The sequence below is a fragment of the Salmo trutta genome, unplaced genomic scaffold, assembly GCF_901001165.1.
Source record: "Salmo trutta unplaced genomic scaffold, fSalTru1.1, whole genome shotgun sequence".
Lineage (NCBI taxonomy): Eukaryota > Metazoa > Chordata > Actinopteri > Salmoniformes > Salmonidae > Salmo > Salmo trutta.
In genome coordinates this window covers 332,618-360,379 of record NW_021823319.1, presented here as the reverse complement: position 1 = coordinate 360,379, position 27,762 = coordinate 332,618, and the positions used below count along the sequence as shown (strand labels likewise).

General features: G+C 44.8%; 1 protein-coding gene across 1 annotated transcript in view; it reads left to right on the top strand.

The window, feature by feature from the left end:
* ryr2a (ryanodine receptor 2a (cardiac)) overlaps positions 1–27,762 on the top strand; it is a gene marked incomplete at its 3' end in the record, with an annotated part of 473,963 nt that overhangs the window by 432,291 nt on the left and 13,910 nt on the right. The window contains 12 exon segments of the mRNA XM_029748619.1: positions 1,670–1,769; positions 3,555–3,634; positions 6,069–6,145; positions 6,255–6,328; positions 11,701–11,718; positions 19,565–19,645; positions 19,840–19,928; positions 20,208–20,336; positions 20,438–20,542; positions 25,925–26,143; positions 26,338–27,003; positions 27,116–27,322. Coding sequence (XP_029604479.1) covers positions 1,670–1,769; positions 3,555–3,634; positions 6,069–6,145; positions 6,255–6,328; positions 11,701–11,718; positions 19,565–19,645; positions 19,840–19,928; positions 20,208–20,336; positions 20,438–20,542; positions 25,925–26,143; positions 26,338–27,003; positions 27,116–27,322 — 1,845 coding nt within the window.

Here is a 27,762-nt window from a genome sequence, read left to right as displayed (position 1 = left end):
AATGATCGCCGAAGAGATGGCATGTAGAGTCTTCTCTGTTGAGATAATGATCGCCGAAGTGATGGCATGTAGAGTCTTCTCTGTTGAGATAATGACCCCTGAAGAGATGGCACGTAGAGTCTTCTCTCTGAGTGGAAAGTCAAACTTTCTCACACATCGTTCATTGACATTAATGGGAGACTTGTGGATCTCAGGTTATCGTACCAGTCAGACGATAATGATATGTCTCTTCTTTCTCATACCTGGTGTAATTTACCATAGATTGACAGCATTTTTTATTTGATTTATTTAACCTTTATTTAACTAGTCAAGTCAGGTTAATAAGAACAACATTTTTATTTACAATGACGGCCTAACCCCGGTCAAACCCGGACGACGCCGGGCCAATTGTGGGCCGACCCTTTGGAACTCCCGATCACGGCCGGGTTGTGATACAGCCCGGAATCTAACCAGGACGTCTGTAATGACGCCTGTAGCACTGAGATGCAGTGCCGTAGACCTGCTGCGCCGCTCTGGCGCCCCTGTTGTAATGGAACATTGTGTAAATCTATATTTTTCTCCTCGTGTCGGTTTTGTTTTTTTTATTTTTTGTGATCACGCAGAGAGACACCTCATAAACACTGATGATGCTAATCAGCATGGCTTTCAGTAGGCTGCTCACGGCTGTTTCTTTGGCACCACTCAGACATCTTGTCCTTATTACACCAATCTTTTCACCATCATTTTCTAGTAAGTTTTTCTATTTTCTGAGTATAGCGGAGGTGGGTGTGGATCCGTGCACTGTGAAATGATGCCATTCTGTTTCCCCAGCGTGATATAAGCAAAGGTTTAAGGAACAAAATTGCCAAGAAGGAGGAAGAATCTCTGGTAACAAAGTTCTTAAAACAACTGTTTCCGTTGATTTTGCATCTTGTTTCCTTTTCCGAGTATTTCTGTTTTCATGTTCCTTTTTGAAGGTTCTTCATTCATATCGTTCATTCCGCCCCTCTCGCTCCCTGGGTTTTTTTTAAAACTGTAAAAAAAAAAAAAAGCCAACATTAGGAGAGCGGCCATCTTGCTTTCCGAGCTCTTCCATCCCCCCTTGTATTCTTCTGCTGTAGCTCAGATGGAAAGTGGGGGAAGCAGCCAAGCCTGGGCCCCTGTAGCTCTCCCTGCTATGCTGTTCCCTCAGTCAGGCAGAGTGGTTCCTGCTGTTTGGTTGTCACTGTTTCAGTGGGTGTGCTGGAGACATGACACTGTCCCCCTTTGTCTATCTGTCTCATGTCCCTCAGCACTGAGCTTACAGTCACCTCACTGTACTAACACACAGACAGACTGCCTGCTCCCATCCAGCTCCAAGCTCCAAGCCCTCTGTAGTCTTAACTAGCCAATGTGGGGCCCTGTGGTTATGAGTTGCGATATTGTAATATATTAGTCCTCAACAGGAATTATCAACACTGGTGAAATCATCCTGAATTCAATTTGAGAGGCATTTATAGAAAACACCTACGGAAGGTTATCTCGAACCTGGTACAGGAGCCCAGTAAGTCTTCACCTCCAGGGTGCTGCGAGTATCTTATAGCCCGATGGGCACATGGCGGTCTGATAGGACAGGAAGGTGCTGTCTCTCAGGTCCTCTTCCTCCTCCTCCTCTTCCTCTTCCTCCTCCTCCTCTTCCTCCGTTCTGCAGGAGAAAGAGATGGAGAAACAGAAGCTGTTATATCAGCAGGCCAGGTTACACGACCGAGGTGCTGCGGAGATGGTGCTGCAGACTATCAGCGCCAGCAAAGGTAAGCTCTCTGAGTAGAATGGATATAAACAGGATGTACACTGAGTGGACAAAACATTAGGAACACCTTCCTAATATTGAGTCGCTGCACCGCCCTCCCCCCCATGCCTTTCGGCTCTCAGAACATTAGGAACACCTTCCTTCAGAACAGCCTCGATTCGTCGGGGCGTGGACTCTACAAGGTGTTGAAAGCGTCACACAGGGGATGCTGGTCCATGTTGACTCCAATGCTTCCCACAGTTGTGTCCAGTTGGCTGGATGTCCTTTGGGTGGTGGACCATTCTGCATACACACAGGAAACTGTTGAGCGTGAAAAACCCAGCAGCGTTGCAGTTCTTGACACAAACTGGTGCGCCTGGCTCCTACTACCATACCCCGTTCAAAGGCACTTAAATATTTTGTCTTGTCCATTCACCCTTTGAATGGCACACATACACAATCCATGTCTCACATGTCTCAAGGCTTAAAAATCCTTCTTTAACCTGTCATCCTCCCCTTCATCTACACTGATTGAAGTGGATTTAACAAGTGACATCAATAAGGGATCATAGCTTCCACCTGGATTCTACCTGATCAGTCTATGTCATAGAAAAAGCAGCCATGTGTGATGAATACGTCGGACATCTTAGTGCCCATAACTCTCCCAGTAAAGCAGAGGTCTGTCCACAGTAGGTAGGTAGCTACATTCACCTGGATTCTACCTGATCAGTCTATGTGATAGAAAAAGCAGCCATGTGTGATGAATACGTCGGACATCTTAGTGCCCATAACTCTCCCAGTAAAGCAGAGGTCTGTCCACAGTAGGTAGGTAGCTACATTCACCTGGATTCTACCTGATCAGTCTATGTGATAGAAAAAGCAGCCATGTGTGATGAATACGTCGGACATCTTAGTGCCCATAACTCTCACAGTAAAGCAGAGATCTGTCCGCAGTAGGTAGGTAGCTACATTCACCTGGATTCTACCTGATCAGTCTATGTGATAGAAAAAGCAGCCATGTGTGATGAATACGTCGGACATCTTAGTGCCCATAACTCTCACAGTAAAGCAGAGATCTGTCCGCAGTAGGTAGGTAGCTACATTCACCTGGATTCTACCTGATCAGTCTATGTGATAGAAAAAGCAGCCATGTGTGATGAATACGTCGGACATCTTAGTGCCCATAACTCTCCCAGTAAAGCAGAGGTCTGTCCACAGTAGGTAGGTAGCTACATTCACCTGGATTCTACCTGATCAGTCTATGTGATAGAAAAAGCAGCCATGTGTGATGAATACGTCGGACATCTTAGTGCCCATAACTCTCACAGTAAAGCAGAGATCTGTCCGCAGTAGGTAGGTAGCTACATTCACCTGGATTCTACCTGATCAGTCTATGTGATAGAAAAAGCAGCCATGTGTGATGAATACGTCGGACATCTTAGTGCCCATAACTCTCCCAGTAAAGCAGAGGTCTGTCCGCAGTAGGTAGGTAGCTACATTCACCTGGATTCACCTGATCAGTCTATGTCATGGAAAGAGCAGCCATGTGTGATGAATACGTCGGACATCTTAGTGCCCATAACTCTCCCAGTAAAGCAGAGGTCTGTCCGCAGTAGGTAGGTAGCTACATTCACCTGGATTCTACCTGATCAGTCTATGTGATAGAAAAAGCAGCCATGTGTGATGAATACGTCGGACATCTTAGTGCCCATAACTCTCCCAGTAAAGCAGAGGTCTGTCCGCAGTAGGTAGGTAGCTAGATTGTGACGTACTATACCCAGTATGACGGTGTTGTATTCTCCACCAGGTGAGATGGGTCCCATGGTGGCCTCTACTCTGAAGCTGGGGATCGCTGTCCTCAATGGAGGCAACTCTACTGTTCAGCAGGTAGGTCTATCTACCATTAGACTGTATCAATCTACCATCAGTCACTTACTGACCTGGTATCGACCATTAAACTGCATCAATCTACCATCAGTCACTTATTGACCTGGTATCTACCATTAAACTGTATCAATCTACCATCAGTCACTTACTGACCTGGTATCTACCATTAAACTGTATCAATCTACCATCAGTCACTTACTGACCTGGTATCTACCATTAAACTGCATCAATCTACCATCAGTCACTTACTGACCTGGTATCTACCATTAAACTGTATCAATCTACCATCAGTCACTTACTGACCTGTTATCTACCATTAAACTGTATCAATCTACCATCAGTCACTTATTGACCTGGTATCTACCATTAAACTGTATCAATCTACCATCAGTCACTTACTGACCTGGTATCTACCATTAAACTGTATCAATCTACCATCAGTCACTTACTGACCTGGTATCTACCATTAGACTGCATCAATCTACCATCAGTCACTTGTTGACCTGGTATCTACCATTAAACTGTATCAATCTACCATCAGTCACTTTATTTATATTTACTTTTAGAATCGGTAGTTTGTGTTTCTAGTCTGCTGTGTTTCTGTAGTGTTTACTATCTCATGTCTCTGTAGTGTTTACTCTCTCATGTCTCTGTAGTGTTTACTCTCTCATGTCTCTTTGTCTCTGTAGTGTTTACTCTCTCATGTCTCTGTGTTTCTGTAGTGTTTACTCTGTCATGTCTCTGTATTGTTTACTTTCTCATGTCTCTGTGTTTCTGTAGTGTTTACTCTCTCATGTCTCTGTGTCTCTGTAGTGTTTACTCTCTCATGTCTCTGTAGTGTTTACTCTCTCATGTCTCTGTGTTTCTGTAGTGTTTACTCTCTCATGTCTCTGTAGTGTTTACTCTCTCATGTCTCTGTGTTTCTGTAGTGTTTACTCTCTCATGTCTCTGTGTCTCTGTAGTGTTTACTCTCTCATGTCTCTGTAGTGTTTACTCTCTCATGTCTCTGTAGTGTTTACTCTCTCATGTCTGTGTCTCTGTAGTGTTTACTCTCTCATGTCTCTGTGTTTCTGTAGTGTTTACTCTCCATATCTCTGTGTTTCTGTAGTGTTTACTCTCTCATGTCTCTGTAGTGTTTACTCTCTCGTCTCTGTAGTGTTTACTCTCTCATGTCTCTGTAGTGTTTACTCTCTCATATCTCTGTGTTTCTGTAGTGTTTACTCTCTCATGTCTCTGTAGTGTTTACTCTCTCATGTCTCTGTAGTGTTTACTCTCTCATGTCTCTGTGTTTCTGTAGTGTTTACTCTCTCATGTCTCTGTATTTCTGTAGTGTTTACTCTCTCATGTCTCTGTAGTGTTTACTCACTCATGTCTCTGTAGTGTTTACTCTCTCATATCTCTGTGTCTCTGTAGTGTTTACTCTCTCATGTCTCTGTAGTGTTTACTCTCTCATGTCTCTGTGTTTCTGTAGTGTTTACTCTCTCATGTCTCTGTAGTATTTACTCTCTCATGTCTCTGTAGTGTTTACTCTCTCATGTGTCTGTGTTTCTGTAGTGTTTACTCTCTCATGTCTCTGTAGTGTTTACTCTCTCATGTCTCTGTGTTTCTGTAGTGTTTACTCTCTCATGTCTCTGTAGTATTTACTCTCTCATGTCTCTGTAGTGTTTACTCTCTCATGTGTCTGTGTTTCTGTAGTGTTTACTCTCTCATGTCTCTGTAGTGTTTACTCTCTCATGTCTCTGTGTCTCTGTAGTGTTTACTCTCTCATGTGTCTGTGTCTCTGTAGTGTTTACTCTCTCATGTCTCTTTGTCTCTGTAGTGTTTACTCTCTCATGTGTCTGTGTTTCTGTAGTGTTTACTCTCTCATGTCTCTGTAGTGTTTACTCTCTCATATCTCTGTGTCTCTGTAGTGTTTACTCTCTCATGTCTCTGTAGTGTTTACTCTCTCATGTCTCTGTAGTGTTTACTCTCTCATGTTTCTGTAGTGTTTACTCTCTCATGTCTCTGTGTCTCTGTAGTGTTTACTCTCTCATGTCTCTGTGTTTCTGTAGTGTTTACTCTCTCATGTCTCTGTAGTGTTTACTCTCTCATATCTCTGTGTTTCTGTAGTGTTTACTCTCTCATGTCTCTGTAGTGTTTACTCTCTCATATCTCTGTGTTTCTGTAGTGTTTACTCTCTCATGTCTCTGTAGTGTTTACTCTCTCATGTCTCTGTGTCTCTGTAGTGTTTACTCTCTCATGTCTCTGTAGTGTTAACTCTCTCATGTTTCTGTAGTGTTTACTCTCTCATGTCTCTGTGTCTCTGTAGTGTTTACTCTCTCGTCTCTGTGTCTCTGTAGTGTTTACTCTCTCGTCTCTGTAGTGTTTACTCTCTCATGTCTCTCATGTCTCTGTAGTGTTTACTCTCTCATGTCTCTGTGTTTCTCTCTGACAGAAAATGCTGGACTACCTGAAAGACAAGAAGGATGTGGGCTTCTTCCAGAGTCTGGCTGGTCTGATGCAGTCATGCAGGTAGTGGGTGTACCCTCCTTAATAACCTCTAGTCGCTCGCTCGCTCCATTCTGGTGGAGTGTACGGCGCGTAAATGTGTTATTAAACCCTCTCTGTCTCTCTGTTCCAGTGTTCTAGACCTGAATGCGTTTGAGCGGCAGAATAAAGCAGAGGGACTGGGCATGGTGACAGAGGAGGGATCAGGTATATACTAACTACTGACAGGTAGAAACATTATGGAACTGTTATTAAAGGTAATATCTTACTGTCTCTGCACAACACATGCTGATTATGGGAGAGTTCACCACCATAATGTCTTCACAATATATTCAGTATTAAAGAGGGAAAGAATGGTATCATATCAGAACATACATGGACATAATAGAAGATTAAACATATACGTATTATATATATATAAGATATTTAAGTTACATATTTTTTTTAGACGTGTTTAATATATACCGTGTTGTAGTTGTGCTTTGTGAGAATACCTTGTCGAAATTCATCCTGTTTTTTTGTTTTTTCCTTTTTTGTTTTGTCATCACATTGACTGAACAGGAAGTTATGTTGGATTTGCCACGTGACCACTGAAAATACAACGTCTCCTGTATCTCTGTCTACGTGCAATAATCACTTTTTTCATTTCCTGGTGTACATGTCACATGTCTTCTGTTACTCTTCAGTTATTTACTAACCCTCCATGTGTTGTCTGTGGGTGCCACATTCTACCTGTGTTGTGGTCAATGTTGTATTCAAAGGCTGAACGGGTGGACGACACTTCTAAGAGTTAATCAGAGTTGGTGGTCATTTATAGAGCGCTTTTCCAATATGCTAGTCAGGCAGTGTAGGAACAAATTCCCTGTGTTTTTCTCTTTGACAAAACATTTTTTTTTAAAGGATACATTGACAACAAAGCTTATCTCATACGCAAGTCAATAAGCACAAGCAGAGATCAAATCAGTGGAGCCACAGGGTTTAACTGAAGAAACAAAAAACAATTGCTAATCATTGCAAAACTTAGTATAAATTTGTTTGTTTTTTTGTGACAAAAATAAAACCTTCAAAATCATCATTGTTAATGTTAGTAGGAAGAGTGGCATGTGGACGTTTTTTTTTGTCATACACTCTGCTGTGCTTACTGTTTTTATGGCACTTCCTTCCTGGTTTATATTTCTATATTACTTCTCATATGCAGTAGATGAAATGTAAGCATTTTGCTCTTTTTTTTTGGTTTAGTTTTCTCTCCCTCATTTCAATACAAAATGTTTCATAGTGGATCACACACGTTGCCACTACTTGATTGAAACGGAATCCAGTTTATTTTTTTTTAGGGGGGGGGGGTGTTTTTATGAATGATCAACCAATTGTTTAGTCATAATACCCTTTCTAAATTCTCTACAATGTGCAGTCTTCTAGAACTCTGACCAACTCTTCTCCTGTTCTAAATTCTCTACAATGTGCAGTCTTCTAGAACTCTGACCAACTCTTCTCCTGTTTTAAATTCTCTATAATGTGCAGTCTTCTAGAACTCTGACCAACTCTTCTCCTGTTTTAAATTCTCTATAATGTGCAGTCTTCTAGAACTCTGACCAACTTTTTTCTTGTTCTAAATTCTCTACAATGTGCAGTCTTCTAGAACTCTGACCAACTCTTCTCCTGTTTTAAATTCTCTATAATGTGCAGTCTTCTAGAACTCTGACCAACTTTTTTCTTGTTCTAAATTCTCTACAATGTGCAGTCTTCTAGAACTCTGACCAACTCTTTTCTTGTTCTAAATTCTCTTTTCTAAATTCTCTTTGGAACGCCGTTTGGGTTCTTTGCGTGTCAAAAAAAAGATAACAGTCAAATAACACTATTGGACGCTTCAAGTGTCACTGTCAAATCTGTACAGGACCGCGTTGGTAATAACGCGCCGTCTATTCCACCGAATGGGAAAACATCTGAGTGAGCATTTGAAATAAAAAATATTTGATACAGATGTTATTAGCAACTTCTGGGGTAGCTAGCTAGCTTTAGCTTGGTACTTAGCTAGCACCGACACATCCAGCCTGAAAACAATGACCAGTAGAAACTGCAATCATTTTTCAATATTCTTAGCAATGATTTAGGAATTCATGTGAGTAAGTATTAGCTAGGTAGCTACTTGTTGTTCTCCTATTGAAATAACTAGCTAGCCAGCTACTTAACCCTGTTGGCCAAAACGAACCTTATAAGCAGCCAGCTAGCTTCATGTGGGTAGTAATGGCTTGACCGGGCCGGTTTTGAAGCTAGCCGCAATAGTGGAATTTGCGTTTCGCCTTCAAAATAAAAGTCCCTATTTGAAAGTGATGCAGAAGGTTACAATTGGTGGAATCATGCCATATGTAGACTAGATACTGTTTAAACGAAGCTGGAGTGTTGGATTGTGAAGCAATGAAATGGAGTATCAGTCTACTCAGTACCCAAGTGCTTTTTCCCAAAGTCCTCCTCAGAGATATCAGGCTCCAAAACATCCACGTTGTATTGTTTTTCTCTCTGGAATCGTGTTCAATACATAGTAGGTGGACTGGTACAATGAATGTGGCTCAATTCACAGTTGTTTCAGAGTCTCACAATAAGAGCTACGATGCTAATGTTCTCTGGGTGTCACTGAGTAGACTGATACCCCATGTCATTGATCCACAATCCATAGGTAAGGCTGTACAGGGAAATAATCCATAGGTAAGGCTGTACAGTGAAACAATCCATAGGTAAGGCTGTACAGGGAAACAATCCATAGGTAAGGCTGTACAGGGATATAATCCATAGGTAAGGCTGTACAGGGAAATAATCCATAGGTAAGGCTGTACAGTGAAATAATCCATAGGTAAGGCTGTACAGGGAAATAATCCATAGGTAAGGCTGTAACAGTGAAATAATCCATAGGTAAGGCTGTACAGTGCAATAATCCATAGGTAAGGCTGTACAGTGAAATAATCCATAGGTAAGGCTGTACAGTGAAATAATCCATAGGTAAGGCTGTACAGTGAAATAATCCATAGGTAAGGCTGTACAGGGAAATAATCCATAGGTAAGGCTGTACAGTGAAATAATCCATAGATAAAGCTGGTCAGGGAAATAATCCATAGGTAAGGCTGTACAGGGAAATAATCCATAGGTAAGGCTGTACAGTGAAATAATCCATAGGTAAGGATGTACAGGGAAAGAATCCATAGGTAAGGCTATACAGGGAAATAATCCATAGGTAAGGCTGTACAGTGAAATAATCCATAGGTAAGGATGTACAGGGAAATAATCCATAGGTAAGGATGTACAGTGAAATAATCCATAGGTAAGGCTATACAGGGAAATAATCCATAGGTAAGACTGTACAGTGAAATAATCCATAGTTAAGGCTGTACAGTGAAATAAGACTCCCAATGCAATTCTAAAGTGTAATATATCCAGTGTGATTTCAACAGATTTTTGTCAAATTAACAAATTATTGTCTTTTGTTGAATTTATATAAGAACTTTCCAAACTAGTTTAGTATTATCTATTCTTATTATGGCATGATTCCACTGTTGTGTATTCATTTGCATCACTTTCATTTAGACTTTTTATTTTGAAGGCTAACCGCAAAGTCCACTATTGTGGTTAGAGCGTTGGGCCAGTAACCAGAAAGGTTGCTAGATTGAATCCCCAAACTGACAAGGTAAAAATCTGTCGTTATGCCCCTGAAAGAGAGAAGAGGTGACTGTCTCTCACTGTTCCCAGGCAGGCCTTCATTATAAATAAGAATTTGTTCTTAACCGACTTGCCTAGTTAAACATTTTTATTTTAAACAAAATAGCTACTGAAACAGATTATGTCGTTTTACTATGTTTTTTGGGGAAGAACATATTTTGCATCCATCAGCTGGCTAGCTTTACAACAACCAGCACTGTCCAGAGGCTGGGGACGTGTGTCTGCACTCCTGCGGCAGGTGTGCGAGAAAAAACTTGACCAGCATCATAGCATATGAAACACGACATGACATATGAAACACGACATGACATGTGAAACACGACATGACATATGAAACGCGACATGACATATGAAACGCGACATGACATATGAAACACGACATGACATATGAAACGCGACATGACATGTGAAACACGACATGACATATGAAGAAACACGACATGACAAATGAAACACGACATGACATATGAAACACGACATGACATATGAAACACGACATGACATGTGAAACACGACATGACATATGAAACGCGACATGACATATGAAACGCGACATGACATATGAAACACGACATGACATATGAAACGCGACATGACATGTGAAACACGACATGACATGTGAAACACGACATGACATATGAAACACGACATGACATATGAAACATGACATGACATATAAAACATGACATGACATATGAAACACGACATGACATATGAAACACGACATGACATGTGAAACACGACATGTGAAACACGACACGACATGTGAAACACGACATGACATGTGAAACACGACATGACATATGAAACGCAACATGACATATGAAACGCGACATGACATGTGAAACACGACATGACATGTGAAACACGACACGACATGTGAAACACGACACGACATGTGAAACACGACATGACATATGAAACACAACATGACATGTGAAACACGACATGTGAAACACGACACGACATGTGAAACACGACATGACATGTGAAACACGACATGTGAAACACGACACGACGTGAAACACAACATGACATGTGAAACACGACATGTGAAACACGACACGACATGTGAAACACGACATGACATGTGAAACACGACATGACATATGAAACGCGACATGACATATGAAACGCGACATGACATGTGAAACGCGACATGACATGTGAAACACGACACGACATGTGAAACACGACATGACATGTGAAACACGGCATGACATATGAAACACGACATGACATGTGAAACACGACACGACATGTGAAACACGACATGACATGTGAAACACGACATGACATGTGAAACACGACATGTGAAACACGACACGACATGTGAAACACGACATGACATGTGAAACACGACACGACATGTGAAACACGACATGTGAAACACGACATGACATGTGAAACACGACATGACATATGAAACGCGACATGACATGTGAAACGCGACATGACATGTGAAACGCGACATGACATGTGAAACACGACATGACATGTGAAACACGAGTGATTCTGTAATCAATGTGTAATAACAACGTAAAACATGTATGAACGTGGTGAATTATCGTGTGACGTGCAGTCATATTCAGGTCCTGATTGGTCAACAAGCCTTTGTTATTGGGACTTGTATCTAGTTTGACACGCAAAGACCCAAACGTCGTTCCATAATTCTCTACAATGTACAGTTTTCTAGAACAACTTCTCCTCTGCGCTACACTTAACCCTAAACTGATTTATTTGCTGAGCAAAACACAAAGAAACAAACCGATATGAAAACCATATTGAAAGCGATTTGTAATCTGTTTGACTTCTGCTTTCTTTCTTTCCTTTTTTCTCTTTGATTTAATGTACTGTCTTCCCCTCCTCAGTCATCACTCATGAGCGTGGTAATTATGACTTCTGCCATTTTCCAGTCGTTCGTTCGTTAGCTTTGTGTTGTTAGATGTGTTTAGCTGTCCAGGTCGTGAGTCAAACGCCTCTTCCTTCCCTTTATCCTGCTGCTCTGCCTTACTATAGCATGACGCTGTCAGTCTGTTCTGAGGTCTGGTGTACCTCTCTCTCTCACCTCTCTCTCTCTCCTCTCTCTCTCACCTCTTCTCTCTCTCTCTCTCTCTCTCTCTCACCTCAACTCTCTCTCACCTCTTCTCTCTCTCTCACCTCTTCTCTCTCTCTCTCTCTCTCACCTCTTCTCTCTCTCTCTCTCCTCTTCTCTCTCTCTCTCTCTCTCGCTCACCTCTTCTCTCTCTCTCTCTCTCTCTCACCTCTTCTCTCTCTCTCACCTCTTCTCTCTCTCTCTCTCTCCTCTTCTCTCTCTCTCTCACCTCTTCTCTCTCTCTCTCTCTCTCACCCCTTCTCTCTCTCTCTCTCTCTCACCTCTTCTCTCTCTCTCTCTCTCTCTCCTCTTCTCTCTCTCTCTCACCTCTTCTCTCTCTCTCTCTCTCTCACCCCTTCTCTCTCTCTCTCTCTCTCTCTCTCACACCTCAACTCTCTCTCACCTCTTCTCTCTCTCTCTTCTCTAATCTCTCTCTCTATCCAACCTAAAGCCATGTAATGCTGTTGTAGAGCTGTACTGTAGACAACCAGCCTCTCTCTCTCCCCCCCTCTCGTCCCTCTTGGGGTTTGTATCTGGCTGTAACTCTAGATGTAAGATCAGTGAGCTGTTTTGAAGTGAAGTGATGGTCTGGTCTGTTCTGGTCCCCCATCGTGGCAGTTGGCTGGATGTGTGTTATCCGTGTATATATATATATATATTTAGAGAACTTGTGGTGTCCTCGCCTGTCTGTAGTCTGTTGTCCATTAAGACCTTGTGGCTGATTGGCTTCAGTGGTATGATCTGTGCCTAGTGGAAGGTTTTACCCAATCACCCAAGTGTCTCCCCTCTGATTGGTCTAGTTGTTGACCCCTGTGTGCCTGTGATTGGTCCAGCTGTTGATTCTGTGTTCTGTGATTGGTCCAGCTGTGATGTAGTCGATGTTGTTGTATCCTTTGTTGTTATTTGTGTCGTACTTTAGTTGTTTTTTTTTACGTGAAAATTGTCAATTTTTCTATGAACTTAACCCCCAATTATTTATGTTGTGTTTTTGAACTGATATTGTATTTTCATTCATGTTTCTGTTATTGTTGTTGTTGTTGATTTACACTCAATATCTCTTTGAAAAGTCCGTATTAGTTTGTATGATATACCAGAGGAAGCTAAATGCTAATGGCTAACAGTTGGTAATAATGACTGTCTGCTGGCACATTATGCTTTCCTACTGTTAGCATTATTCATGATATACCAGAGGAAGCTAAATGCTAATGGCTAACAGTTGGTAATAATGACTGGCTACTGGCACATTATGCTTTCCTACAGTTAGCATTATTCATGATATACCAGAGGAAGCTAAATGCTAATGGCTAACAGTTGGTAATAATGACTGGCTACTGGCACATTATGCTTTCCTACTGTTAGCATTATTCATGATATACCAGAGGAAGCTAAATGCTAATGGCTAACAGTTGGTAATAATGACTGGCTACTGGCACATTATGCTTTCCTACTGTTAGCATTATTCATGATATACCAGAGGAAGCTAAATGCTAATGGCTAACAGTTGGTAATAATGACTGTCTGCTGGCACATTATGCTTTCCTACTGTTAGCATTATTCATGATATAGCAGAGGATGCTAAATGCTAATGGCTAACAGTTGGTAATAATGACTGGCTACTGGCACATTATGCTTTCCTACTGTTAGCATTATTCATGATATACCAGAGGAAGCTAAATGCTAATGGCTAACAGTTGGTAATAATGACTGGCTACTGGCACATTATGCTTTTCTACTGTTAGCATTATTCATCAACCTTTATGAGATTTATAACAAAAGTTATGACAACATATGTGAAATATTCCCAGGAAACATACAGCCTTCTGTTGACTAATATTCAAATCAAACCAAATAAAATTGTATTTGTCACATGCGCTGAATACAAAAGGTGTAGTAGACCTCACAGTGAAATGCTGAATACAACAGGTGTAGTAGACCTCACAGTGAAATGCTGAATACAACAGGTGTAGTAGACCTCACAGTGAAATGCTGAATACAACAGGTGTAGTAGACCTCACAGTGAAATGCTGAATACAACAGGTGTAGTAGACCTCACAGTGAAATGCTGAATACAACAGGTGTAGTAGACCTCACAGTGAAATGCTGAATACAACAGGTGTAGTAGACCTCACAGTGAAATGCTGAATACAACAGGTGTAGTAGACCTTACAGTGAAATGCTGAATACAACAGGTGTAGTAGACCTCACAGTGAAATGCTGAATACAACAGGTGTAGTAGACCTCACAGTGAAATGCTGAATACAACAGGTGTAGTAGACCTTACAGTGAAATGCTGAATACAACAGGTGTAGTAGACCTCACAGTGAAATGCTGAATACAACAGGTGTAGACCTCACAGTGAAATGCTGAATACAACAGGTGTAGTAGACCTCACAGTGAAATGCTGAATACAACAGGTGTAGTAGACCTTACAGTGAAATGCTGAATACAACAGGTGTAGTAGACCTCACAGTGAAATGCTGAATACAACAGGTGTAGTAGACCTCACAGTGAAATGCTGAATACAACAGGTGTAGTAGACCTCACAGTGAAATGCTGAATACAACAGGTGTAGTAGACCTCACAGTGAAATGCTGAATACAACAGGTGTAGTAGACCTTACAGTGAAATGCTGAATACAACAGGTGTAGTAGACCTTACAGTGAAATGCTGAATACAACAGGTGTAGTAGACCTCACAGTGAAATGCTGAATACAACAGGTGTAGACCTCACAGTGAAATGCTGAATACAACAGGTGTAGTAGACCTCACAGTGAAATGCTGAATACAACAGGTGTAGTAGACCTTACAGTGAAATGCTGACTTACAGGCTCTAACCAATAGTGCAGTTTTAAGAAAAATACACCGAAAAATAAGAAATAAAAGTAACAAATAATTTAAGAGCAGCAGTAAAATAACAATAGCGAGGCTATATACAGGGGGTACCGGTACAGAGTCAATGTGGAGGCTATATACAGGGGGTACCGGTACAGAGTCAATGTGGAGGCTATATACAGGGGGTACCGGTACAGAGTCAATGTGGAGGCTATATACAGGGGGTACCGGTACAGAGTCAATGTGGAGGCTATATACAGGGGGTACCGGTACAGAGTCAATGTGGAGGCTATATACAGGGGGTACCGGTACAGAGTCAATGTGGAGGCTATATACAGGGGGTACCAGTACAGAGTCAATGTGGAGGCTATATACAGGGGGTACCGGTACAGAGTCAATGTGGAGGCTATATACAGGGGGTACCGGTACAGAGTCAATGTGGAGGGCTATATACAGGGGGTACCGGTACAGAGTCAATGTGGAGGCTATATACAGGGTGTTACGGTACAGAGTCAATGTGGAGGCTATATACAGGGGGTACCGGTACAGAGTCAATGTGGAGGCTATATACAGGGGGTACCGGTACAGAGTCAATGTGGAGGCTATATACAGGGGGTACCAGTACAGAGTCAATGTGGAGGCTATATACAGGGGGTACCGGTACAGAGTCAATGTGGAGGCTATATACAGGGGGTACCGGTACAGAGTCAATGTGGAGGCTATATACAGGGGGTACCAGTACAGAGTCAATGTGGAGGCTATATACAGGGGGGTACCGGTACAGAGTCAATGTGGAGGCTATATACAGGGGGTACCGGTACAGAGTCAATGTGGAGGCTATATACAGGGGGTACCGGTACAGAGTCAATGTGGAGGCTATATACAGGGTGTTACGGTACAGAGTCAATGTGGAGGCTATACAGGGGGTACCGGTACAGAGTCAATGTGGAGGCTATATACAGGGGGTACCGGTACAGAGTCAATGTGGAGGCTATATACAGGGGGTACCGGTACAGAGTCAATGTGGAGGCTATATACAGGGGGTACCGGTACAGAGTCAATGTGGAGGCTATATACAGGGGGTACCGGTACAGAGTCAATGTGGAGGCTATATACAGGGGTACCGGTACAGAGTCAATGTGGAGGCTATATACAGGGGGTACCAGTACAGAGTCAATGTGGAGGCTATATACAGGGGGGTACCGGTACAGAGTCAATGTGGAGGCTATATACAGGGGGTACCGGTACAGAGTCAATGTGGAGGCTATATACAGGGTGTTACGGTACAGAGCCAATGTGGAGGCTATATACAGGGGGTACCGGTACAGAGTCAATGTGGAGGCTATATACAGGGGGTACCGGTACAGAGTCAATGTGGAGGCTATATACAGGGGGTACCGTTACAGAGTCAATGTGGAGGCTATATACAGGGGGTACCGGTACAGAGTCAATGTGGAGGCTATATACAGGGTGTTACGGTACAGAGTCAATGTGGAGGCTATATACAGGGGGTACCGTACAGAGTCAATGTGGAGGCTATATACAGGGGGTACCGGTACAGAGTCAATGTGGAGGCTATATACAGGGGGTACCGGTACAGAGTCAATGTGGAGGCTATATACAGGGGTACCGGTACAGAGTCAATGTGGGAGGCTATATACAGGGGGTACCGGTACAGAGTCAATGTGGAGGCTATATACAGGGGTACCGGTACAGAGTCAATGTGGAGGCTATATACAGGGGTACGGTACAGAGTCAATGTGGAGGCTATATACAGGGGGGTACCGGTACAGAGTCAATGTGGAGGCTATATACAGGGGGGTACCGGTACAGAGTCAATGTGGAGGCTATATACAGGGGGTACCGGTACAGAGTCAATGTGGAGGCTATATACAGGGGTACCGGTACAGAGTCAATGTGGAGGCTATATACAGGGGTACCGTACAGAGTCAATGTGGAGGCTATATACAGGGGTACCGGTACAGAGTCAATGTGGAGGCTATATACAGGGGGTACCGGTACAGAGTCAATGTGGAGGCTATATACAGGGGGTACCGGTACAGAGTCAATGTGGAGGCTATATACAGGGGGTACCGGTACAGAGTCAGTGTGGAGGCTATATACAGGGGTACCGGTACAGAGTCAATGTGGAGGCTATATACAGGGTGTACCGGTACAGAGTCAATGTGGAGGCTATATACAGGGGGTACCGGTACAGAGTCAATGTGGAGGCTATATACAGGGGGTACCAGTACAGAGTCAATGTGGAGGCTATATACAGGGGGTACCGGTACAGAGTCAATGTGGAGGCTATATACAGGGGGTACCGGTACAGAGTCAATGTGGAGGCTATATACAGGGGGTACCAGTACAGAGTCAATGTGGAGGCTATATACAGGGGGTACCGGTACAGAGTCAATGTGGAGGCTATATACAGGGGGTACCGGTACAGAGTCAATGTGGAGGCTATATACAGGGTGTTACGGTACAGAGTCAATGTGGAGGCTATATACAGGGGGTACCGGTACAGAGTCAATGTGGAGGCTATATACAGGGTGTTACGGTACAGAGCCAATGTGGAGGCTATATACAGGGGGTACCGGTACAGAGTCAATGTGGAGGCTATATACAGGGGGTACCGGTACAGAGTCAATGTGGAGGCTATATACAGGGGCTACCGGTACAGAGTCAATGTGGAGGCTATATACAGGGGCTACCGGTACAGAGTCAATGGGGAGGCTATATACAGGGTGTTACGGTACAGAGTCAATGTGGAGGCTATATACAGGGTGTTACGGTACAGAGTCAATGTGCAGGGGGGTGACATGTAGCCCTTTGTTGACTAATTAGCCACTTATTGAGACTTCATATCTGGTCTATCATGTTGAAATATGCCTGAAAGTGCACTTACCAAATATACATTCTAGTGTTACCTTGTATTGTTGCTGTCTAAACCATTGGAAATAGTAGTAGCAATTTGGTATAGGTGTTTTTTTTCTCCCGTAGGCCGGGCGGTGTGAAATAACAAGCCTTAACTGTGCAGTCACACCGATCATTTATACTCTCCCTGAAATACATCACAAAGTAGCTATCTATATCCCAGTGATTATCTCTGTATTTACTTCACTGTATCATCTGAAGCAACTTTCAAGCCTGTTTTATTTCTCTCTCTCTCTTACATGAAATTCAGACCGAGATGTCTTGATGTTGTCAGAGTTGGTAACGTTACAGTGGACGAGTCACAGCTCCCCACCGTGTTACCAGCCTGTCAGCTTCTTTTCATTAGCGTCCATTACTTTAGAGGCAGCCTTTTTAAAACACAGGCAGTATACTGTAGCCCTGCTGGTCGTGCTTAGTCGGTCCCCAGCTTAGACTCAATACTACTGCTTCTACAAGGACCTAAGAGGTCAACAAATCTATTTACCCCTCTATTTACAAATCGTACCTTAGTGGCTCAAAGACTCCGGTGTAAAATGCTGCTTCAGTTAGTACCATTTCACCTCAGATCACTCCCATGTTTCTCACCCATTCCAGACTCTGTGAATCATGTATCATGTGTGTGCCAGGTGTGTCACGTGTCCCAGGTGTTTCAGGTGTGCCAGGTGTATCATGTGTGCCAGGTGTATCATGTGTGCCAGGTGTATCATGTGTCCCAGTTGTATCGTGTGTCCCAGGTGTATCTTGTGTCCCAGGTGTATCGTGTGTACCATGTGTCCCAGGTGTATCATGTGTCCCAGGTGTATCTTGTGTCCCAGGTGTATCTTGTGTCCCAGGTGTATCTTGTGTCCCAGGTGTATCTTGTGTCCCAGGTGTATCATGTGTCCCAGGTGTATCTTGTGACCCAGGTGTATCATGTGTCCCAGGTGTATCTTGTGTTTCAGGTGTCCCAGGTGTATCATGTGTGCCAGGTGTATCATGTGTCCCAGGTGTATCATGTGTCCCAGGTGTATCTTGTGTCCCAGGTGTATATTGTGTCCCAGGTGTATCTTGTGTCCCAGGTGTATCAGGTGTCCCAGGTGTATCATGTGTCCCAGGTGTATCTTGTGACCCAGGTGTATCATGTGTCCCAGGTGTATCTTGTGTTTCAGGTGTCCCAGGTGTATCATGTGTGCCAGGTGTATCATGTGTCCCAGGTGTATCATGTGTGCCAGGTGTCCCAGGTGTATCATGTGTTTCATGTGTCCCAGGTGTATCTTGTGTCCCAGGTGTATCTTGTGTCCCAGGTGTATCTTGTGTCCCAGGTGTATCTTGTGTCCCAGGTGTATCATGTGTCCCAGGTGTGTCTTGTGTCCCAGGTGTAACATGTGTCCCAGGTGTATCATGTGTGCCAGGTGTATCATGTGTGCCAGGTGTCACAGGTGTATCATGTGTCCCAGGTGTATCATGTGTCCCAGGTGTATCTTGTGTGCCAGGTGTATCATGTGTCCCAGGTATATCATTTGTCCCAGGTGTCCCAGGTGTATCATGTGTCCCAGGTATATCATGTGTCCCAGGTGTCCCAGGTGTATCATGTGTCCCAGGTGTATATTGTGTCCCAGGTGTATCGTGTGTATCTTGTGTGCCAGGTGTATCTTGTGTATCTTGTGTCCCAGGTGTCTCTTGTGTGCCAGGTGTATATTGTGTCCCAGGTGTATCTTGTGTCCCAGGTGTATCTTGTGTCCCAGGTGTACCTGGGTTTTACTGCACACCTCAGTCAGATCAGTAGTTATTGTGGATCAAAACCAGCCAGCTCTGTTATTTATGCTCTCTGTTGTTCTCCCGTCTGTCCGTCTGTCCGTCTGTCCGTCCGTCTTCCCCACACCGTACAGGAGAGAAGGTGATGCAGGATGACGTCTTCACCTGTGACCTGTTCCGTTTCCTCCAGCTGCTCTGCGAAGGTCACAACTCAGGTGAGCGGTACTGTCGTCTAACCCAAGTCACGCGAGACTTCCAGTCTGGCTCACCAGACTACTGTTGCCCCCAACTAGTCAATACCCAGAATCCATCTCCTCTCTGTTTCCTAGTTGTTTCCCCCAGTTGTACTTAGAATCTTTCATTGTCTGTGTGTTGTTACTCTACCAACTTTCCACCTCGATGTTGAAAGACTTTCAGAATTACCTGAGAACACAGACAGGGAACAACACTACAGTCAACGTCATCATCTCTACCGTGGACTACCTTCTTAGAGTTCAGGTGAGCTCACCTTTACAGTCTTCTTTGGGTTATATTGTTGTTATATTGTAGTTAGTTAGCGGTGGTGCGCGCTAATAGCGTTTCAATTGGTGACGTAACTCGCTCTGAGACCTTCAGTAGTAGTAGCTGCAAGGGCCGCGGCTGTTGTGGCGCGATGGGTAACGATGCTTCGTGGGTGTCAGTTGTTGATGTGGTTCGAACCCGAGGTTGGGGCGAAGAGAGGGACGGAAGCTACACTGTTACACTAACCACTTGCCTACGTGTCTATTCTCGACACAGGAATCAATCAGTGATTTCTACTGGTACTATTCGGGAAAGGACGTCATTGATGAACAAGGACAGAGGAATTTCTCCAAGGCAATTAACGTCGCGAAACAGGTCTTCAATACACTCACAGAGTACATACAGGTACTGTTGATACCAGGGCTATCCTTATTCTCCCTTGATATAGTAAAGTAAATGTTTTAACAGGCAGGCTTTATGTACCATGATGTGTTGTTGTGTTGTAGGGACCGTGTACTGGGAACCAGCAGAGTTTAGCTCACAGCCGTCTGTGGGACGCTGTCGTTGGCTTCCTCCATGTCTTCGCTCACATGCAGATGAAGCTATCACAGGTCAGTAGCATTGGATTACTATGTAGTAGTAGTAGTAGTAGTAGTAGTAGTAGTAGTAGTAGTGGTAGTAGTGGTAATAGTAGTACCAGTAGTAGTAGTAGTAGTAGTTGTAGTAGTAGTAGTACCAGTTGTAGTAGTAGTAGTAGTACCAGCAGTAGTAGTACCAGTTGTAGTAGTACCAGTAGTAGTAGTACCAGTTGTAGTAGTACCAGTAGTAGTAGTACCAGTTGTAGTAGTAGTAGTAGTACCAGTTGTAGTAGTACCAGTAGTAGTAGTACCAGTTGTAGTAGTAGTAGTAGTACCAGTTGTAGTAGTACCAGTAGTAGTAGTACCAGTTGTAGTAGTAGTACCAGTTGTAGTAGTAGTAGTAGTACCAGTTGTAGTAGTAGTAGTAGTAGTAGTAGTACCAGTTGTAGTAGTAGTAGTAGTACCAGTAGTAGTACCAGTTGTAGTAGTAGTAGTAGTAGTACCAGTTGTAGTAGTAGTAGTAGTACCAGTAGTAGTAGTAGTAGTAGTAGTAGTTGTAGTAGTAGTAGTACCAGTAGTAGTAGTAGTAGTACCAGTAGTAGTAGTACCAGTAGTACCAGTTGTAGTAGTAGTACCAGTAGTAGTAGTACCAGTAGTAGTAGTAGTAGTAGTAGTAGTACCAGTTGTAGTAGTAGTACCAGTAGTAGTAGTACCAGTAGTAGTAGTAGTAGTAGTAGTAGTACCAGTTGTAGTAGTAGTACCAGTAGTACCAGTTGTAGTAGTAGTACCAGTAGTAGTAGTACCAGTAGTAGTAGTACCAGTAGTACCAGTACCAGTAGTACCAGTACCAGTAGTACCAGTAGTAGTAGTACCAGTAGTACCAGTAGTAGTAGTAGTACCAGTAGTACCAGTAGTAGTAGTAGTACCAGTAGTAGTAGTAGTACCAGTAGTAGTTGTACCAGTAGTAGTAGTACCAGTTGTAGTAGTACCAGTAGTAGTAGCAGTAGTAGTTGTACCAGTAGTAGTAGTAGTAGTAGTAGTAGTACCAGTTGTAGTAGTACCAGTAGTAGTAGTACCAGTAGTACCAGTAGTAGTAGTACCAGTTGTAGTAGTACCAGTAGTAGTAGTACCAGTAGTAGTAGTACCAGTAGTACCAGTAGTAGTAGTACCAGTAGTAGTAGTACCAGTTGTAGTAGTAGTAGTAGTACCAGTTGTAGTAGTACCAGTAGTAGTAGTACCAGTTGTAGTAGTAGTAGTAGTACCAGTTGTAGTAGTACCAGTAGTAGTAGTACCAGTTGTAGTAGTAGTACCAGTTGTAGTAGTAGTAGTAGTACCAGTTGTAGTAGTAGTAGTAGTAGTAGTAGTAGTAGTAGTAGTAGTACCAGTTGTAGTAGTAGTAGTAGTACCAGTAGTAGTAGTAGTACCAGTTGTAGTAGTAGTAGTAGTACCAGTAGTAGTAGTAGTAGTAGTAGTAGTTGTAGTAGTAGTAGTACCAGTAGTAGTAGTAGTAGTACCAGTAGTAGTAGTAGTACCAGTAGTACCAGTTGTAGTAGTAGTACCAGTAGTAGTAGTACCAGTAGTAGTAGTAGTAGTAGTAGTAGTACCAGTTGTAGTAGTAGTACCAGTAGTAGTAGTACCAGTAGTAGTAGTAGTAGTAGTAGTAGTACCAGTTGTAGTAGTAGTACCAGTAGTACCAGTTGTAGTAGTAGTACCAGTAGTAGTAGTACCAGTAGTAGTAGTACCAGTAGTACCAGTACCAGTAGTACCAGTAGTAGTAGTACCAGTAGTAGTAGTACCAGTAGTACCAGTAGTAGTAGTACCAGTAGTACCAGTAGTAGTAGTAGTACCAGTAGTACCAGTAGTAGTAGTAGTACCAGTAGTAGTTGTACCAGTAGTAGTAGTACCAGTTGTAGTAGTACCAGTAGTAGTAGCAGTAGTAGTTGTACCAGTAGTAGTAGTAGTAGTAGTAGTAGTACCAGTTGTAGTAGTACCAGTAGTAGTAGTACCAGTAGTACCAGTAGTAGTAGTACCAGTTGTAGTAGTACCAGTTGTAGTAGTACCAGTTGTAGTAGTACCAGTAGTACCAGTAGTAGTAGTACCAGTTGTAGTAGTACCAGTAGAAACAAGAGCATTTACCGCCAACAGGGTTTCTGAAACAAGAGCATTTACCGCCAACAGGGTTTCTGAAACAAGAGCATTTACCGCCAACAGGCACAACACACAAAAAAAGTGTGCAAGCCTTTATCGTTAACGTTTCTACAGAAATGTTTGGTGATTGACTAGGAATGCCTTGAAGATCGACCGGTTGGCGACCACTGCAGTAGGAGCAGTAGTAGTAGTACGTAACAGCTGTCGTCTGAAGAAGTGGACCAAGGTGCAGCGGAGTTAGTGTTCATTATTAGAATTTAATATAAACAACGTGAACACTATACAAAACAAGAAAAGAGCAAACCGACAGCAAACAGTCCTGTCTGGTACAAAACACTGACAGAAACAATTACCCACAAACCCAAAGGAAAAACATGCTCCTTATGTGTGACTCCCAATCAGCAGCAACGAGCTTCAGCTGTGCCTGATTGGGAGCCACACACACGGCCCAAAACAAAGAAATACAAAAACATAGAAAAAGGAACATAGAACGCCCACCCAATGTAACACCCTGGCCTAACCAAAATAAAGAACAAAAACCCCTCTCTATGGCCAGGGCGTTACAGTACCCCCCCCCAAAGGTGCGGACTCCGGCCGCAAAACCTGACTCTGAAGGGGAGGGTCCGGGTGGGCCTTCTTACGGCGGCGGCTCAGGTGCGGGACGTGGCCTCTGCTCCACCCTTGACGTCGCCCTCTTAGGTGGCGCACCTGGCCGCGCCGAAGGTCTGGTGGGCGACGCTGACTGCGCCCGGCTGGCGGGCGGCGATGGTTGCGCCCGGCTGGCGGGCGACCCTTGTTGCGCCCGGCTGGCGGCCGGCGATGGTTGCGCCCGGCTGGCGGGCGACCCTGGCTGCTCCCGGCTTGCGGGCGGCGATGGTTGCGCCCGGCTGGCGGGCGACCCTGGCTGCTCCGACGGCACTGACCCAGGATTCACCAGGCTGGGGAGACATGACAGAGGCCTGTCCCTAGGCGTAGGCACAGGACTCACCGGGCTGGCGGGCGTCCCTGGCCACTCCGGCAGTTCGGGGCAGTCTGGCCACTCCGGCAGTTCGGGGCAGTCTGGCCACTCCGGCAGTTCGGGGCAGTCTGGCCACTCCGGCAGTTCGGGGCAGTCTGGCCACTCCGGCAGTTCGGGGCAGTCTGGCCACTCCGGCAGTTCGGGGCAGTCTGGCCACTCCGGCAGTTCCGCGCAGTCTGGCCACTCCGGCAGCTCCGCGCAGTCTGGCCACTCCGGCAGTTCCGCGCAGTCTGGCCACTCCGGCAGTTCCGCGCAGTCTGGCCACTCCGGCAGTTCCGCGCAGTCTGGCCACTCCGGCAGTTCCGCGCAGTCTGGCCACTCCGGCAGTTCAGCGCAGTCTGGCCACTCCGGCAGTTCCGCGCAGTCTGGCCACTCCGGCAGTTCAGCGCAGTCTGGCCACTCCGGCAGTTCAGCGCAGTCTGGCCACTCCGGCAGTTCAGCGCAGTCTGGCCACTCCGGCAGTTCAGCGCAGTCTGGCCACTCCGGCAGTTCAGCGCAGTCTGGCCACTCCGGCAGTTCAGCGCAGTCTGGCCACTCCGGCAGTTCAGCGCAGTCTGGCCACTTCGGCAGTTCAGCGCAGTCTGACCTCTCTGGCGACTGTTGACTGGCGGGCAGCTCTGACGACTGTTGACTGGCGGGCAGCTCTGACGACTGTTGACTGGCGGGCAGCTCTGACGACCGTTGACTGGCGGGCAGCTCCGACGACTGTTGACTGGCGGGCAGCTCCGACGACTGTTGACTGGCGGGCAGCTCTGGCGACGGTTGACTGGCGGGCAGCTCTGACGACTGTTGACTGGCGGGCAGCTCCGACGACTGTTGACTGGCGGGCAGCTCCGACGACTGTTGACTGGCGGGCAGCTCTGACGACTGCTGACTGGCAGGGCTGGGGACACGCACCTTGGGCTTGGTGCGGGGCGCAGGGACGGGCCGGACAGGACTGTGGACACGCACCTTGGGCTTGGTGCGGGGAGCAGGGACGGACCGGACAGGACTGGGGACATGCACTGTGGACTTGGTGCGGGGAGCAGGGACGGGCCAGACAGGACTGTGAACACGCACTGGTGAACTGAAGCGTGGAGCCGGTTTTGCCACTCGTCCTGGCTGGATGCCCTTCCTAGCACGGCATGTGCTGGGCATGTCCACCGGACGCACCGGGCTGTGCGGACGCACTGGCGACACAGCGCGCAACTCCGCCTCCCATGGCTCCTCCTCCAGATCTTCCTTCAGCAGGTCCTCAATAAACCACCTCATCTGCGTCTCCTCCTCTGCCGTCATCCCCCACGAGAGCAGTGGTCTGGGCTCCTCCTCTGCCCTTCCGGACCACCCCATTAGCCCCCCCCCAAAATTTTCTTGGGGGTGTCTTCCGGGCTTCCTCGACCGACGCCAGCGACCCCGTCTGCTGGCCGGCGTCTCCTCCATCACCCGGACCTCCCTCTTCCGCTGCTTGGTCCCTTGGTGGTGGGTAATTCTGTAACGGCTGTCGTCTGAAGAAGTGGACCAAGGTGCAGCGGAGTTAGTGTTCATTATTAGAATTTAATATAAACAACGTGAACACTATACAAAACAAGAAAAGAGCAAACCGACAGCAAACAGTCCTGTCTGGTACAAAACACTGACAGAAACAATTACCCACAAACCCAAAGGAAAAACATGCTCCTTATGTGTGACTCCCAATCAGCAGCAACGAGCTTCAGCTGTGCCTGATTGGGAGCCACACACACGGCCCAAAACAAAGAAATACAAAAACATAGAAAAAGGAACATAGAACGCCCACCCAATGTAACACCCTGGCCTAACCAAAATAAAGAACAAAAACCCCTCTCTATGGCCAGGGCGTTACATAGTATTAGTATTAGCAGTAGTAGTATTAGTAGTAGTAGCAGTAGTAGTAGTATTAGTTTTAGTATTAGTTGTAGTAGTAGCAGTAGTATTAGTTTTAGTATTAGTTGTAGCATTAGTAGTAGTAGTAGTAGCATTAGCAGTAGTAGTAGTAGCAGCATTAGTAGTAGTAGTTGTGATAGTAGTAGCATTAGTAGTAGTAGTAGTAGTAGTAGTTGTGATAGTAGTAGCATTAGTAGTAGTAGTAGTAGTAGTAGTAGTAGTAGTTGTGATAGTAGTAGCATTAGTAGTAGTAGTAGTAGTAGTAGTAGTAGTTGTGATAGTAGTGGCAGTAGTAGTGGCAGTAGTAGTAGTAGTTTTCTTGATGTTCTGAACAGGTTTCTAAGTGGATGTTGTTGTCCTTCCTTCAGGACTCGAGCCAGATAGAGTTGTTGAAAGAGTTGATGGATCTGCAGAAAGACATGGTTGTGATGCTGCTGTCCATGCTGGAAGGCAACGTGGTCAACGGAACCATCGGGAAGCAGATGGTAGACATGTTAGTAGAGTCCTCCAACAACGTGGAGATGATCCTCAAGTTCTTCGACATGTTCCTTAAACTCAAAGACCTAACGTCGTCCGACGCCTTCAAGGTACTTTTAATGTACTTTTAATGTACTTTTAAGGTACTTTTAATGTACTTAAGGTACTTTTAATGTACATTTAAGGTAATTTTAATGTACTTTTAAGGTACTTTTAATGTACTTTTAATGTACTTTTAATGTACGTTGAGTGTCTCGATTAGTGTCTTTGAAATCCAGTGAAATGTTTAATTATTCTTATAAAGGAGTACGACCCGGATGGTAAAGGGGTCATCTCCAAGAGAGACTTCCACAAAGCCATGGAGAGCCACAAGCACTATACCCAGTCTGAGACGGAGTTCCTGCTCTCCTGTGCCGAGCCTGATGAGAATGAGCTATTGGACTACGAGGAGTTTGTGGAGCGTTTCCACGAACCGGCCAAAGACATCGGCTTCAACGTGGCCGTCCTTCTGACCAACCTGTCTGAACACATGCCCCACGACACGCGCCTGCAGACCTTCCTGGAGCTGGCTGAGAGTGTGCTGAATTACTTCCAGCCGTACCTGGGCCGTATCGAGATCATGGGCAGTGCCAAGCGTATCGAGAGGGTCTACTTCGAGATCAGTGAATCCAGTCGTACGCAGTGGGAGAAGCCTCAGGTCAAAGAGTCCAAACGCCAGTTCATCTTCGACGTAGTCAACGAGGGCGGGGAGAAAGAGAAGATGGAGCTGTTCGTTAACTTCTGCGAGGACACCATCTTTGAGATGCAGCTGGCCGCCCAGATGTCCGACATCGGGGAACGGTCGGCCGTGAAGGAGGAGAGCGAGAAAGAGAAACCGGAAGAGGAGAGCCCTGAGATGGGCTTCTTCTCTGTGACCACGGTCCGGACCGCCCTGATGGCTCTACGCTACAACGTCATGTTCCTGATGAACGTAAATGTATTTCATTTGACAATATCAAAAGTATATATATATATATATATATATATATATATACAGCCAGTACATGCATTTAAAGACTACCAAGGACTTCTTTCCTCTACAGGTTCTGTCCATGAAGAGTCTGAAGAAGCAGATAAAGAGGATGAAAAAGATGACAGTGAAGGACATGGTGATGACGCTGGTCTCCTTCTATTGGTCCGTCATCATGGGCCTGTTTCACTTTACCTTCAGCGTCTCCAGAGGGTTCTGCAGAATCATGTACAACACCTTCCTAGGAGGCAGTCTGGTGGAGGGAGCCAAGACTATGAAGGTGAGAATCGCTTTTAGTGTCTGTCTCATTTCTTGTGCTGGTGTATATTAGCTGGTGTGGTGTATATTAGCTGGTGTGGTGTAAATTAGCTGGTGTGTATTAGCTGGTGTGGTGTGTATTAGCTGGTGTGTATTAGCTGGTGTGGTGTGTGTTAGATGGTGTATATTAGCTGGTGTGGTGTATATTAGCTGGTGTATATTAGCTGGTGTGGTGTGTATTAGCTGGTGTGTATTAGCTGGTGTGGTGTATATTAGCTGGTGTATATTAGCTGGTGTGGTGTGTATTAGCTGGTGTGTATTAGCTGGTGTGGTGTGTGTTAGATGGTGTATATTAGCTGGTGTGGTGTATATTAGCTGGTGTGGTGAATATTAGCTGGTGTTTATTAGCTGGTGTGGTGTGTATTAGCTGGTGTGTATTAGCTGGTGTGGTGTGTGTTAGAT